Genomic DNA, 16,750 nt, shown 5'->3' on the forward strand with positions numbered 1-16,750 from the left:
AGCGCCGTAGGGGTCGACCGGTAGTCTCGAACGGTCGCGTCCTTGGCTTGGTCCGCTGCCATAGCGGCGTAGTCGAGTCCCAAGTGAACGGCGTTAACAACCGCCCGTGAAAGGCAGTCGGCGACGAAGTTATCCTTGCCCGACACGTGTTGTATGTCCGTGGTAAACTCGGAAACCGCCGCGAGATGGCGCTGCTGACGCCCAGACCACGGTTCTGAGGTTTTGGCCATACAGAACGTCAGCGGTTTGTGGTCCACGAAAGCGGTGAACTGTCGGCCCTCCAATAGGAACCTAAAGTGTGTGGTTGCGAGGAAGAGACCCAGTAGTTCCCTATCAAAGGTGCTGTATTTGCGCTCGCTCTCACGGAGTTGTTTACTGAAGAACGCCAACGGCTGCCAGCCCCCCCCCCCCCACTGCTCACACACGGCCCTCACGGCATAGTCGGAGGCATCCGTTGTAAGGGCTATGGGGGCGGCAGGCGACGGGTGAGCTAGCAGCGCGGTCTTGGTGGCCACAAAAGCCTCGTCCATCCCCGAAGACCAGTCCAGCTTGTCCTTAGACTTCTTACCCCGCAGGGCCTCATACAGGGGACGCATGATGTGGGCGGCACGGGGCAGGAAACGGTTATAAAAGTTCACCATGCCCAGGAATTCCTGCAGCGACTGTACAGTGCGGGGGCGGGGGAACATGGTGACAGCCTCAACCCTGGCAGGGAGGGGAACGGCCCCCTGTGGAGTGATGTGGTGCCCGAGGAAGGTGATGGACAACTCCCCAAACTGACACTTAGCTGGGTTGATGATGAGGCCGTGTTCGCTGAGCCTGTCGAACAGCTGTCTGAGGTGCGTCATGTGTTCCTCCGCTGGCGCGCTGGCCACGAGGATGTCGTCTAAGTACACAAACAAAAATGGCATGTCGCGGAGCACAGAATCCATAAGGCGCTGAAACGTCTGCGCCGCCCCTTTAACGCCGAAAGGCATACGTAAGAACTCAAAGAGCCCAAAGGGTGTGATGACAGCCGTTTTTGGGACATCCAGTGGGTGGAAATTTGCGAGCAGGCGTTGGTATGGATCCCCGGTGGAGAGTGCGTTAGCGAGGCACAGCGCTCCAGCCCCCCCAAGCGTGCAGGGGTATGACGCAAAAGAGACGGCATCAATCACGCGACAGTTTTTAACATCCACCAGCAGGTTGAAAGCACAGAGGAAATCCGCACCTAGGAGCGGGGTGGATACAGCAGCCATCACAAAGACCCAGCCGAAACGTCGGCCGCCAAAACACACGTCCACATGTCTGATACCGTACGTCCGAATGGACGTGCCGTTGGCGGCGTCCATCTGGGGGCCGTGACTGTCGGTCATCGTGTCCACAGCTTGTGCTGGTAGTATGCTGCGTTGAGCGCCAGAGTCAAACAGCAGCCGCCGGCCCGACAAGGAGTCTCTGATGAACAACAGCTTGCAGTCACGGCCGGCGCCCATAGCCGTTAACGAGCGCCGGCCTTGGCGTTTCCCTGAACCCTGTAACTGCAGGGTTTGCGACACTGTTTTGCTTTTGCCCCAAACCTGGCATGGTAATAACAGAGCCCGTCGTCAGGTTGGCGGCGGGCTGTCACCGCAGCCGCGGTGTCCATTTAATCCTACACAGGTGGTGGTGGGGCGGTCTGGTGGGGTAGCAGGGCATGCACAAACTGTTGCCGGTTGGCCAGGAAAACCCTGTCTGCTTCAGCAGCCAGAGAACGGTAGTCCTTGGAGGCGGCGAGAGGAGAACTGGCCAGTGCTGTGCGTACAGGTGCGGGGAGCTGCCTCAGAAAAATGTGTGTGAAAAGAAAGGCCGGATCAGCCGATCCCAGCACAGACAGCATTTTTTCCATTAACTCAGACGGTTTGCCGTCGCCGAGGCCATTCAGGGACAGTAAACGGTCTGCCTTCTCCAGCTCCGACAGTTCAAATAGTTTCAGGAGGAATGTCTTTATAGCATCGTACTTGCCAGCAGCTGGCGGAGCTTCCAACAGTGTAATTTATTGTATTTTAATAAGAGATCTCGCTCCCGTTTGCATTGTTAAAAGTTACTGCATAAAAATTCTGTTGTTACATACACTCACCGGCAACTTTATTAGGCACACCTGTCCAACTGCTCGTTAACGCAAATTTCTAATCAGCCAATCACATGGCAGCAACTCAATGCATTTAGGCATGTAGACATGGTCAAGACGATCTGCTGCAGTTCAAACCGAGCATCAGAATGGGGAAGAAAGGTGATTTAAGTGACTTTGAACGTGGCATGGTTGTTGGTGCCAGACGGGCTGGTCTGAGTATTTCAGAAACTGCTGATCTACTGGGATTTTCACGCACAACCATCTCTAGGGTTTACAGAGAATGGTCCGAAAAAGAGAAAATATCCAGTGAGCGGCAGTTCTGTGGGCGAAAATGCCTTGTTGATGCCAGAGGTCAGAGGAGAATGGCCAGACTGGTTCGAGCTGATAGAAAGGCAACCGTAACTCAAATAACCACTCATTACAACCAAGGTATGCAGAAGAGCATCTCTGAACGCACAACACGTCGAACCTTGAGGCAGATGGGCTACAGCAGCAGAAGACCACACCGGGTGCCACTCCTGTCAGCTAAGAACAGGAAACTGAGGCTACAATTCGCACAGGCTCACCAAAATTGGACAATAGAAGATTGGAAAAACGTTGTCTGGTCTGATGAGTCTCAATTTCTGCTGCGACATTCGGATGGTAGGGTCAGAATTTGGCGTCAACAACATGAAAGCATGGATCCATCCTGCCTTGTATCAACGGTTCAGGCTGGTGGTGGTGGTGTAATGGTGTGGGGGATATTTTCTTGGCACACTTTGGGCCCCTTAGTACCAATTGAGCATCGTGTCAATGCCACAGGCTTGCTGAGTATTGTTGCTGACCATGTCCATCCCTTTATTACCACAGTGTTCCCATCTTCTGATGGCTACTTCCAGCAGGATAACGCACCATGTCATAAATCCAATAGAGCACCTTTGGGATGTGGTGGACCGGGAGATTCGCATCATGGATGTGCAGCCGACAAATCTGCAGCAACTGCGTGATGCTATCATGTCAATATGGACCAAACTCTCTGAGGAATGTTTCCAGTACCTTGTTGAATCTATGCCACGAAGGATTAAGGCAGTTCTGAAGGAAAAAGGGGGTCCAACCCGGTACTAGCAAGGTGTACCCAATAAAGTGGCCAGTGAGTGTATATCTGAAAGTTACTGAATACATATTCTGTTTTGTTACATATATCTGAAAGTTACTGCATAAGAATTCTGTTTTGTTAACTATATCTAAGTTACAACTGAAAGCTCTTATTTCTGCCCCAAAGAGTGAATAAATGCTGTAATGCAATTTAAAATGCAGTTTCTACTGTTTCTATCAAATTGCAACCCCCCTCCCCCAAGATCAGGTGGAGGGGTCCTCAGGGTAGATCAAAAATACGCAGGGGGTCCAGGACCCCAAAAAGGTTGAGAACCACTGACTTAAGGGACAAGGGATAACATTTACTGTGATATCTTGTTCGTTAAAATGTTTGGAAACTAACCAAAAATCTAAACGAGAAAGCCTTGTGTTTCCTTTGTTCTTCCAAGTGAACGTTACCATATCTGGGGATTTGACTCTCCATATGTCTACTAAATCATATCTTTCTATAAAAGATTTAATAAAATATTTTCTGTTATTATCTTGTGTAGGTGGCCATCTATCTATAAGTGGATTCAAAGTTACATTAAAGTCTCCTCCAATTATTATTTGGGAATTTGGAAATTTAGTGAGCCAATGTTTAAGTCTATTCTCTATGACAGTAAATAATTGAGAATTTTCTAAATTAGAGTTGTATCCATACACATTAACAATAATCAAAATAATTTTATCATAACTGACAATTTGACAGATAAAATGTCCTTTAGGATCTGTGTCTGTGTGTAGGATGTCACCGTTATATCTATTTTTCATGGTTAAGACACCCGCTGATCTTTCTGAGCTGTGAGAAAACCATGAATCGTTACCCCATTGGGTTCTCCAAAAATTCACATCACTTGCGATTGAGTGAGATTCTTGACGGAAACAAAAATCTGTATCAAACTGTTTCGAAAATAAAAATAATGCTTTACGTTTTGTAACATTCCTTAACCCCCTGGCGTTTAGGGAAACTACAGACAAAGAAATTCTTAAGATAAGAAAACTTACGAAATAATACTGAACAAGTAGTTATGACCTGGTACGCTGAGCATTAGTTGCACTTGGAACAGTCAACATAGTAGGTGACAATATAATATAAATTGAGCAAAATAAGGGTGTCCTACATGTTTTAAACCACTTAGTTTTTCAAGCTGTTGTCTATAAAAAAATCAGTAGGATAAAACATTGTAAGAAATATTGTAAGAAAAGAATGCAAACTAAATGAGAGTTCAATTAGGCTCAGTTCTCCCTGTGATGAAAAGTCTAACAGCACACCAGTTTAGAGAGTCAGGAGACTGAGCTGTGTTGGACCTGCAAGCCATGAAAAAGACTCAGTTGAAATCAGTCATGTTTACCTCAGGTAATTTCCTGTCCATTGATGAAGGCTCGTGCACCTACATAATATGCAGGTTTCCCCTCACTTCGAGCCTTCTGCACCATGGGCCACATCTTCAGCCTGGCCTCCCTGATGAGTTGAGAGAGATCTTCAGCAAAACGAAGCCTGTTGTCACGCAGGAAGGAATGATTTTTTGCTGACTTCCACACAGCATCTCTGTAGGACATCAGGGAGAATCGGATGATGATGGCTCTTGGAGTGGAGCGGCTTTGCGATGGTTTTCCAAGACGATGGGCAACATCGATAACATTTGAGAGCTTGTTCTTTTCCTCTGGAAGGATATTCTGGCAAACCTCTAAAGCTTTTTCTTCAGCATTTTCGGTTGAATTTTCAGCAACGCCATAAAGCTTCAGGTTCCACCGTCTTGAGTAGGACTCCAGCTCGCACACACGTGTTTGAAGACTGGCAGCTTTGCGCTCTTCCTCTTTAAGACGAGCTTCAACATTTGACACTTTCTTCTGTGTGTCTTTTACTTCACTGCATGCAAAGTCTATTGTTTTTTATCCCTTCTATCTTCAGTGTATTTTCGTCGATTTTCTTAGTGTTTTCACTCACCAGCCTTTCAATAGAGTCGGCTCGCTCATTTATGAGTTTGGAGAGTATGGAGATGACGGCGTTATCTTGGGATGTGGACTCTTTAGTCTCATAAAGAGCTTTTTTTGCAGTAGGGGACTTGCATGGAGTCACAGGTAGCGGAGGAAATTCTTCCTCTGCCATAGTGACCGTTACTGGTTCTACGGAGCGGGCGTAATCATGGCATGAGGATATAAGCATGTTACCCGAGTGGACCGCAGGCGAGGGGACTTTGCTCTTTTGCGATCTTTTCCTGTCTCGACTCGACATTAAGCTGCTTTCAGTCGTTGAAGAGGTTCTTCCGGTTGTTGTTAAAGTTATTTAAACGACGACTTCTTCGTTTTTCACCAGATAAATCGTTTATTGTGCAGGAGCTCAGCTACCACGACTTACTCGGCAGCCATCTTGGCGTTCCGGTCACGGTTCTTTGCGATGGCAGCAGTTACAATAAAAATGGCCGCCGCTCTGACCATCCTGCTATGTTGATTTGAATGGGAATGTCCGTTCTACTCAATCAGTTTCTATGGCACCGTCATAGAAATGCGACTTACACACGGAAGTGACCTATTTACGTTTTATTCCTCACAACAACGCGTTTTTGTTTTTTTGCTGAGTGCGACTTGTAGTGCGGGAAATATGGTATTACTTGGTATCGGCCCGAAAAGAAAATCAGTGGTATTACCTATCCCTAGTGCAAAATAATGATGCAACACACAGCCGTATAACGTGGCGTTGATATTTGCATTCTCGTATACCCTGCAGCCTATCTGCAGACCAGGAAGTAAGTTGCCCCCCCCCCCAATTTCCCCCCTTTTTCTCCCCAATTGTATCTGGCCAATTACCCCACTCTTTTTGAGCCGTACCGGTCGCTGCTCCACCCCCTCTCTGCCGATCGGGGGGGGGGGGGCGCCCCAACTGACCAGTGCAGCGACCAGGACAAATACCCACATCCAACTTCCCACCCGCAGACACGGCCAATTGTGTCTGTAGGGACGCCCGACCAAGCCGGAGGTAACGCGGGGATTCATAACCATGAATTGCCCACCGGTGACGTCACCTGCGGACACGTTTCTGCACAATGTTGTCACGTTTCAGAGGCGCTCAGAAGACCGCTCAGCGTTACGGTTGCTAATGTGAGTGAGTGTTAACCCAACAATGTATAGATTAAGTTGAAAATCCACATTGTTTACCTTTACTCACTGATTATGTCACTGGTTAAGGTGGAGCGTTTTTGCAGTGCACGCTCAAAACCCTGTCCAGTCCAGTCCAATCCAGTCCAGGCTGAGCCCCCCCCCCATCCCCATCCCCATCCACTCACTCTCTATCTCAGTCAAATACTCAGGCCCATCTGCAACACCCACTCGCTCGGCAGAGCAAATTTAGACAGCAAGCAAAAACCAACAATCCACGCTGGGGCTGGCTCTTTTTTTCTAACCCGCTCAACTGTTAACTGTGTTCTTTGCCCTGCCATGCAAATGCATGTGGATCAAAGCAGGCATGATAGGAGGACGTCTATGTGGGGCCTCTTCCCAAAACCAACAGCAGCTCCCAAAGTGACCATGGAGCTTCCATGGTGTTCCTCTTTTTTGTGGGAGACAAAAAAAAAAAAATCATGACCAAGGTGACCCCCCACACCCCCACCTACTCTACACATCATCAACCGATAAATCTCTATCTCATTGTAGGACTCATTTACTCAGTCCAGTGACACAGCTGAAAGTCAACAGAAAATGCTGATAGAAAAGAATGAGAGCAGGACTGACTGGACGAGTGCTTGCAGTAAAAAATAAAGGCATATGACTACATGAACTACATTTTTATTTGTTCTCTGTCCATATTAGGGATTTGAGACTGCTTTCATGGATATGAGCATTGTGCCATGTGTGTGGATAGCACAAATGTTAGGCCACTCAACCCGCCCCATCCATGTCTTGTGCAGTGACCTCTTGTCTTCGTCATCATAAAGAAACGCCTCTGAGTTCAGCGCACTGCAGCACACCGACAAGCTTAAGCTTAGCAGGCAAATGAGCGAGATGTCCATTCATGAGACGCCAACATCAGCCCCACTGTCCCCATTTCAATATCAATGCAGAACGCCAGAGGGTAACTGCAATGAATTTAACTCACAATTCAGTTTATGATTTGGGGAAAAGAGCAAGGAAACTCTCGATTCATGCAGACCGGAGTGTAGATGATGGACTGAATGCAATGAAGCTCTGCCGACAAGTTCTTCCTTGTATTCTTTCTTCATGTCCTTTACAGGTATTACTGTTTTCTAAAGCGCGATTCTTTTGACTTTTACGAATTCTTATCAGACTCCTGCAGGGAGTTTTCTTTCAGCAAAATAACAAAACCTTGCCTCGACTAAACCTTGGCTATCTAGGAAGGACATTAGAGAGCATGTCTCAACCAGGGACTCTGAAGATAGGAATGACCTGAATGTATAGCATGGCCTGGTTTGTGTGTGTGTGTGTGTGTGGGGGGGGGGGCTTTCCCTCAGGGACCAGACTGCCGGAATGCTTTTCCCACAAACAGATACACATGAATGCACGCACACACGCACGCACACGCACGCACACACACACACACACACACACACACACACACACACACACACACACACACACAGTGGAGGACTCATTCCTGTGCTGACCCATCCTCCATAGACACATACAAGAGGAGTAGTGTTCATAATACAGGCACACTGGATAACACACACCTCCTGAGGCGAAAAAGCATTTCATTAATTTTACTAGCTTTAACAAAACAAAATGGCACATAAGCAAATGCCCCCATTTGTGCTGTTATTCCTGAGGATGTGTGATTCTACCTCATTCTTAAGCTCAAAGCAACTCTCACCCATTGTCAGTTGTTGTGGAGACCAGCATTGGCTAAATGGCTAAGAGGTGTCCTGCAGACATCCAGACAGATACGGAGGTTAAGAACTGAATGTGAAATACGCATACGAGTCTACACCTTCCAAATATTACAATTTGCCACCCTCTCTGCACAATCCATGTCCTGTTTGTCTCAAAAAAAGACATCCCCATAACTCACAATTCTTTTGGTTTTGTTTCTTTTTCCCTTTTTTGGAACTATGGACAGACTACATAAATACTTTTTGGAAGTACTCATGAAGTGAAATGAATATCGGTTCACTGTTTCACTTGGACTCACCAGATAAGTCTATTCATGGAGAAAAAAGGGTGTTTATTTGGTGTGATGCTACGCGTTGGTACACTCAGCGTGTCAAAGCGTCGTTTTCTAATAAACTGGGAAATAAATGGTAGTCTGATAGTGAGAGACTTTACAGCCCGGATCTCCCGACACGGCTCATGTCCACCCTTTGGAGACACATTTGAGCCTCTGCTCCTGGCTGACTGTCCTGTGACACTTCTTGCCATATACTGAGATATGAATATGTATGAGCGAGGGTCTCAGAGGGGTTACGTGGCGAAACTAATTCCATATTGAGCTGGGTACATTTCTGTGACGATCAAGTCCCCCCCCATTCTCAAAAACTGTGAGGTGATTGGTCCGCTTACCTGTGATGACATTGATGTCTGGGTAGGTGTTTTCACAGAGTTCAATGGCATAACTGTCCCTCTCAAAGGCCTCACGTAGCTCCTTCTTCACAGCTGCGGAGCCACAGAGACGGTAGAGACCCACCACCTGGAAACACAAACACACACACACACACACACACACACACACACACACACACACACACACACACACACACACACACACACACACATAATCAGGTCAAATAAACACACATGGCCTAGGAGTCAAACGGTCAACCAAGAGGCGGACATTTTTACAACCCAATCGATCAAGTTCTGAGTCTATCCAAACAACGTGCTGCTGGAAGAAAGCCAAAACGACTGCCAAAGTCAACCCACCCGTCTCAAAACTCACACGTCCATTGAAGCGCAACAATCCCCAGGCGCAACAGTAGCTTAATACTCGTTGGATAATTAAGATAAGAAGCACCTGATTAAATCTATAGGCAAGAGGCCCTTGATTCATTTTTTCAGGTGATGTCTCCATTTCTGAGGTATGCTATATTTCTCCAGGGAACATATTCAGGGCATCTCAGTTTGCTCATTTGTTAGTGTACGGTTTTGTTGAGCTTTAATTCTTAAATCATGCAGTGCACTGTAAGCAGACGAGCCCCGTAGGATTTTAGTGACACAGCGGAGGTACAGAGACTTCTATTAAACAATGTTTAATTTCAATTCATCATGCTATTCCTCTTCACTGGCCGCATGATGGGAATGGCTTCACATTTTTTCTTAAGCAATCCAAAAACATCTTGAGTAGCACTTCTCATTCAAATAAGTTAAGCTTGTTGCAAAAGGGTCATATTAATTTAATTTAAGAAGACAGAGAAGACATCTTGGGTTAAGCTAGCAGCAAATGCAAATTATTATTTTTTTTGTAATTTAACAAATGGAGAAAAATGAGCTGACACTCAACATTATAATCTAACCCCTTTTACAATGGACAGCTCCAAGGCACAGCTCTTGGATTCTTGCTGTAAGAGGTCATAGGTCACAGTGTGGCACAGCACCTGGCTGGTACAAGCTGCTTTGACTCTTGCAAAACAACTGGTATCGATGAGCCGCCAAAAGATGTGCTTACACAATATAAAGAGGCACTGCTTTGCACCGTCTTAAGTCAAATTTAGAACATTTCAAGTTGAAATTTCAATTTCACAAGTTTCTCCCAGGAGCTTTCACATAATCCTGATGACTTGAGTGCCAACAGCCGCTTTTCAAAAACTCAGAGAGAAAAACAAGAACCCAAATATACACTGCTCAAAAAAATAAAGGGAACACATAAGCAATGCAATGTAGCTCCAAGTCAATCATACTTTTGAGATATCAACCTGTCCAGTTAGGGAGCAACACTGATTTGTGAATCAATTTCACCTGTTGGTAAATTGTCTAATTTCCACCTGGTGGAAATTAGACAATTTGCAAGACAACCCCTATAACAGGAATGGATTTGCAGGTGGTGGCCACAGACCATTTGCCTGTCCTCATCTTTTCTGGCCGATCTTTGGTTAGTTTTTCATTTTGCTAGTGCCCTCACCACTAGAGGTGGCATGAGGCGGTATCTGCAACCTACAGAAGTTGCTCAGGTAGTGCAGCTCATCCAGGATGGCACATCAATGCGTGCTGTGGCAAGAAGATTTGATGTGTCTCCCAGCACAGTGTCCAGAGCATGGAGGAGGTACCAGGAGACAGGCCAGTACACCAGGAGACGTGGAGGGGGCCGCAGGAGGACAACAACCCCGCAGCAGGACCGCTATCTGGTCCTTTGTGCAAGGAGGAACAGGAGGAGCACTGCCAGAGCCCTACAGAATGACCTTCAACAGGCCACTAATGTGCAGGTTTCTGCTCAAACAGTGAGAAACAGAATGCATGAGGATGGTATGAGGGCCCGACGTCCACAATTGGGGCCTGTGCTCACAGCCCAACACCGTGCAGCCCGATTGACTTTTGCCAGAGAACATCTTGGTTGGCAGATTCGCCATTGGCGCCCTGTGCTCTTCACAGATGAGAGCAGGTTCACACTGAACACATGTGACAGACGTGAGAGAGTCTGGAGACGCTGTGGAGAACGTTCTGCTGCCTGCAACATCCTCCAGCATGACCGGTTTGGCGGTGGGTCAGTGATGGTCTGGGGAGGCATATCCTTGGAGGGCCGCACAGACCTCTACGTGCTAGCCAGAGGTACCATGACTGCCATTAGCTACCGGGATGAGATCCTCAGACCCATTGTCAGACCATATGCTGGTGCAGTGGGCCCTGGGTTCCTGCTCATGCATGACAATGCTCGTCCTCATGTGGCCAGAGTGTGTCAGCAGTTCCTGTATGTCGAGGGCATTGATGCTATGGACTGGCCTGCACGTTCCCCAGACCTGAATCCAATCGAGCACCTCTGGGACATCATGTCTCGTACCATCCGCCAACACGATGTGGCACCACAGACTGTCCAGGAGTTGACCGATGCCCTGATCCAGGTCTGGGAGGAGATCCCTCAGGAGACCATCCGTCGTCTCATCAGGAGCATGCCCAGACGTTGTAGGGAGTGCATACAGGCACGTGGAGGCCACACACACTACTGAGCCTCATTTTGAATCGTCTTGAAGAATTTCCACAGAAGTTGGATCAGCCTATGTTCTCATTTTCCACTTTGATTTTGAGTATGATTCTGAATCCAGACCTTAATGGGCTAATGATTTTGATTTCCATTGATCATTCTTAGGTTATTTTGCTCTAAACACATTCCTCTGTCTAATAAATAAAGATTTTCAGCTGAAATATTTCATTCATCGAGGTCTATATTGTGTTTTTAGGTGTTCCCTTTATTTTTTTGAGCAGTATATTTGTTCTCATCCCATTCTACTGCTGTGTATTTACAAAAGGAAAAGAAGAAATGTAGGCTACACCTACACCTTTGTTTGTAATTAGTCAAAAGGGGAAACCCAAAGTTTTAAGAACAAAATGAAGTATCCCCTCTTTAAGCATAACTATGCAGTTTTTGGGGGGAGCGGGGATCGTGCCCCCCAATACTGAGAAAATACCAAGGTGCCCCCCCAATATATAGTAGAAAATGTTAAATATGTCCTCCTTTTATGAACCCAGTAAATGGATATGTCCCTTGTTGTTTCCTGTTTATTTTCAATTTATTTCCATTTGTTAAGGAAAACAAGTGTGTGCCCCCCCCCTCCGAATTGTACACTTTGTTGTGCCCATCGATCACACACAACATCCATCCATCCATTATCCGAACAGCTCATCCTGCTCTCACGCTTGCGGGGATGCTGGAGCCTATCCCAGCAGTCACTAGGCGACAGGCGGGGACACACCCTGGACAGGCCGCCAGGCCATCACACAGTGCCCACATACACACACACACACACACACACATTCATACCTAGGGGCAATCTAGTACGGTCGATTCACCTGACCTACATGTCTTTGGACTGTGGGAGGAAACCCACACAGACACGGGGAGAACATGCAAACTCCACACAGAGGACGACCCGGGACGACCCCCACGGTTGGATTACCCCGGGACTCGAACCCAGAACCTTCTTGCTGTGAGGCGACCGCGCTAACCACTGCGCCACCGTGCGACATCTGTCACACACACAACTCAGTTGTCTGATTTAGCATGTTGTTGTTGCTATTGTAACCGGTTATTTTTTTGCCCGGTGCGGGATTCGATACGGGTGTACTGCACCACAAGGCGACATCACTAACCGCTCCGCTAAAGGGTCAGACCCGTTAGCTAGGGACTAATGTGTCTTATTAGTAGTTTACACTATTAATGTTCGCTAAAAAAGCTCAGATCAGATCTCCTAATGTTCTAATCCATTGTACGTCTTTCCATGCTGCGATGGTAATCTGACAGGTTCTAGTTTTAGTTTTTGGTCAGTCAGTGGAGGTGAACAAGTGGAGAAAGTAACGTTACCTAAAAGGTGGAGAAAGCAGGGCAGGTGTCGTGCCAAGGCACGTATCCCGATAGGAAAAGTACCCTCGTAGCGTCAAAGCAAGAGGTCAGATTGCTTCGGCCCTGGTACCATTCGATTCAGCAGAAAATACTGAACTTTTTTTATGCATAACATGTATTTGTATGTTCGTTAGTTTAAAAATGGGGGAAAGAAGACACCCATAAAGTACTTGCCGACTGCGGGGGTTCTGCTAGCAAATGGCTCTTTATTTCTGTGTTCGATCCCACAATTTAAAACAAACATACATAAATCGAATGTATATGGTGGTACCCCAGAAACTGAATGACAGCAGACCGGACATTCCAATTCAGATCATCACAGCAGGATGGTCAGCGCTGCGGCGGCCATTTTAACCGCGGCCATTGCAAAGAACTGTGACCGTTGTAGCGGGCTAACGCCGTATAAACCGAAAGTAGTACTAGTAGATTCACTGAAGTGAAGTTTTGCAGTAACGACCAAACGAGCAGTACCAACATTTACGGCCCCACTGACGCGTGTTGGCACCATAACAACTGACAACAATCGCCATTTTTTAACAACTCAAAATGAGCAAGACATGTCCATTCGATGTCCGTTCTACCCTCATTCAGTTTCTAGGGGCGCTTAAATTGAGTCATAAAATTAAACAGTGCCATCTAGTGGCCTTAGTTATCCAATTATCACTTTATTCGCCCGACAAAATTACACTGTGTAAATCGCTTTGGGTAGAATAAATTGCAAGACCGTAGAGACGGGTAAAAAACAAACAAAACAAAAACAAAAAACAAACAAACAGCGATTCATAATCAAAGCCGGCGCATGCGCTGGGCAAACTGGGCAATCTTCCCAGGGCGCCAAGCCACTAGGGGCGCCAAAGGGCGCCGCGCCACCGCTGGAAAAAAAATACTGCGTTCTCTACATCTCAAACGTTGGTGTGTGCTACTGCTAGCATACTGTGTCGGTGTGTTCATAAGCTAGCAAACACAGAAAACAAAACCACAACAACAAAAAAACCGAAACGGTCGTCGAAATAAGTGGGGCGGAAAATAGACGCCGTACACTCGAAAAGACAAAAAGCACTGCAAGCGTATCCAAAATTAACAGCGTTTTTTACGGGTGGCGCCGGCGGCGAGTCCTCAGCTAGGAGGAGATGGAGGACACAGATCCCGACGACCTGCGTCTTGAGATGGGCATAGTGGTAAAGAGCTATCCCAGTGGCTTGCCAGATTCTCCCTTTGACATACTGGGTTACATTTACCGGGAAAACATCTTGGATCTGTACCCAAATCTCAGCGTTGCCCTGCGCATGTTGTTGACTGTGCCGGTAACAGTGGCCTGTGGTGAGAGGCTTTTCTCGTCTCAAACTCATGAAAACTTACTTGCGGTCACCTATGTCTCAAGACCGTCTGAATGGACTGGCCGCAATCGCAATTGAGCTCCAAATATCGCGCAAATTGGATTACTCCAAGTTAATTGAAGAGTTTGCTGCAGCCAAATCAAGAAAGGTCCACTTATAAGGGGGTGAGTCAACCTATTATTCGATAATGGATGGGATAGGCCTAGGCCTAAGTGTGTGTAACTGTGTTATGTTACATCATTTCAATGTCGAAATGAATATTGTAACGTGCACGTATAAGTAGACACGCTGGCCGCTGGCTGGTGAGTCAGACCCTTTAGTCGAGCGGTTAGCGATGTCTCCTGCGGTGCGGGCGATACTGGTTCGCTTCCCGGCCGCGGCAGTTCCTGTGGTTGCGTTGTCCCCCGAGTACGCTACAATATGAAATGTTGTTGAAAAGATACGAGAGCCAAATAATATGAACATATGGGAGTTGTTTAACAATTAACCAGCGACGCTCTGAAAAGACGCCTTACAGCTGACGGTGGTCATTATAATGGGTTTATTTTGAAATGGGGGGGGGGCTGTGTGTGCATTTAATTTCGCAAATAACTACGGTGTTAATTAAAGACAGGTCCTCACAACCACAGGGATACTTAAACGTTGTGTTTCCATGTTGTTATAACCTACATTTAATGTTGGGTGTTAACAGCGTACTGGTTTTAAATAGCTGGCAGTAATATGAGGCGTTTTATCACGTTTTGTGAAGTCCACACTGGGGCGCACTTTCGTTGTTTTGCCCTGAGCGCTTGATTGCCTCACGCCGGCCCTGTTTATAATCCGGGAAATGCGGTACCTTGGCAGGACATATAAGTTTTTTTCAGACAGTAAGTAACTAGATACCTAAATAGGTCATGCTAGCTTAGTAAATAAAGCAGTAGCTAACGTTTCAGGTAACTGTAATGTTAGCTTAGTAGATAAGGCAATAGCTAATGTTCCAGGTAACTGTTACTACCTGTACATTGTACACTTTACACACTTACTCTGTAGCTAGCTAAACAGCATGATAACTAGAGATGGGTACTGAAACCCGATATTAAAAGGGCACCGGTGCTACTTATTAAAGACCGTAGTATTGGTGATGTTCCGACATTAACGGCTTTGCTATCGGTATTGGGGATATTAAGAAAATAAATGTCCTGTTTATTTAGGCTACATAAACATTTTCTTGCAGACTTATCTCACCAACTCCATTTCTAATTTGCAATAAAATGAAGACATTCGTCTATGAAGCATTTTTGCTAGTCTCTCTCTCTCTCTCTGCTCTTAGTGACAATGGCGGAGAGAAATGGTCAAAGTCTGGTTATACTTCACTAGAGTCAATGCCGACAATGCTCGTTGCCACAAGTGCAACAAGTCCTTTGCATGTAAGGGCGGAAACAAGCAATCTTTCGAAACATCCAGCGGAAGTGCATCAAATACAGGCGGATAAATGCAGTTTTTGACTGCCTAGCTCGTAGTTCATCTCTCGTTGCCCCATCCACCTCAGGTATGTTATGTATGCTAGTAGCCTGGAGCTCACACGGAGTTAACTAAATTATATAAACAAGGGTTAATGATCAAAAGTAATGCACTGTCCACACATGAGAAAATAAAACAATGCCGTTAAGTCTGTTCTTAATTTGTTGCATTTTTTCTCTTAAAAAAATAACAAAAAGAACTGATAGGAGTACCGTTAAAAGTACTGGATCGATGAGCAGAATCGGTCCGTTAAAATCTTAACTATACCCATCCCTAATGATAACATTAAAGCTAATAAAACTAGTAATACAATCAGAGTATTCAGTGTATCAAATTAAAATGATCACGAAGGTCAGTCATTGGTTGTCTGGTATAATAATATTATCTGGTCACAATGCAGGCAGCACAGAGAGACGGAGAAGGAGAGGAGTGGCCAGACGGACATGCTCTGGAGATACAATCAGGTGAGAAACTGGAATGCGAGACTTAACAGCTTGATAACATTAGTTTTAACCTAGGCCTACGTGTCAGCAGTAAATAAAACTAGTAATAAAAGCAGAATATTTAAATGAAAATAATCAAGATTTTTCTGGTAAAATAATAATATCTGGTCACAATGCAAGTCCTCAAAACCATGTTTTAAAATGTGGGAATTTTCACATTTAAATATCATAGAATTGTGGGAAATGCACTTAAAACAATTCTCGGGGAGGTCCCCCCAAATGTCTATACCACAGCATCCCTCTTTTTTTTAACACGCCCATAAAGGCAATATGGCAGTATTGTGTAGCATCATTATTATCAAATTATGCTTCTATTACCAAGTCTTGAGCATACATGCAAAAGGAAGACAGGATGTGTTTCATCCCAATATACACACAAAAGTGTTGAAAGTAACACAGCCAGCATAACATTCACCATTGACATCCATGCAATCAGCACTTTTGGCCAACTCAGCCAAAGACCTCAGGGTGACTTGAAAGAACTCTTAACAAACACAGTTCCCTTTAGAAGTAGTTTTACACGTTGACATCTGCTACATGAAGCCTGGCTCAAATGGCCTCCTTGTAATGCCAGGATTAGGCCAAACTGGACACATCCCATAATTTCTCCTACATGTGTCTGTCTGGTATGTGGCGGGGCAGGCTAACTGGTGTGGTTGTCCTGGCAACATGTTAAGTCAGTGGGCTGTGAATGGCAGGTTGGGTCTGG

At 46.0% G+C, this 16,750-nt stretch overlaps 1 protein-coding gene across 1 annotated transcript in view; it reads right to left on the minus strand.

The window, feature by feature from the left end:
• The window catches only part of syde2 (synapse defective 1, Rho GTPase, homolog 2 (C. elegans)), a 73,928-nt gene that overhangs the window by 21,876 nt on the left and 35,302 nt on the right, over nucleotides 1–16,750 (minus strand). The window contains 1 exon segment of the mRNA XM_056276554.1: nucleotides 8,717–8,843. Within this exon segment, the coding sequence (XP_056132529.1) occupies nucleotides 8,717–8,843 (127 nt within the window).

This window comes from Lampris incognitus, chromosome 3, assembly GCF_029633865.1.
Source record: "Lampris incognitus isolate fLamInc1 chromosome 3, fLamInc1.hap2, whole genome shotgun sequence".
Lineage (NCBI taxonomy): Eukaryota > Metazoa > Chordata > Actinopteri > Lampriformes > Lampridae > Lampris > Lampris incognitus.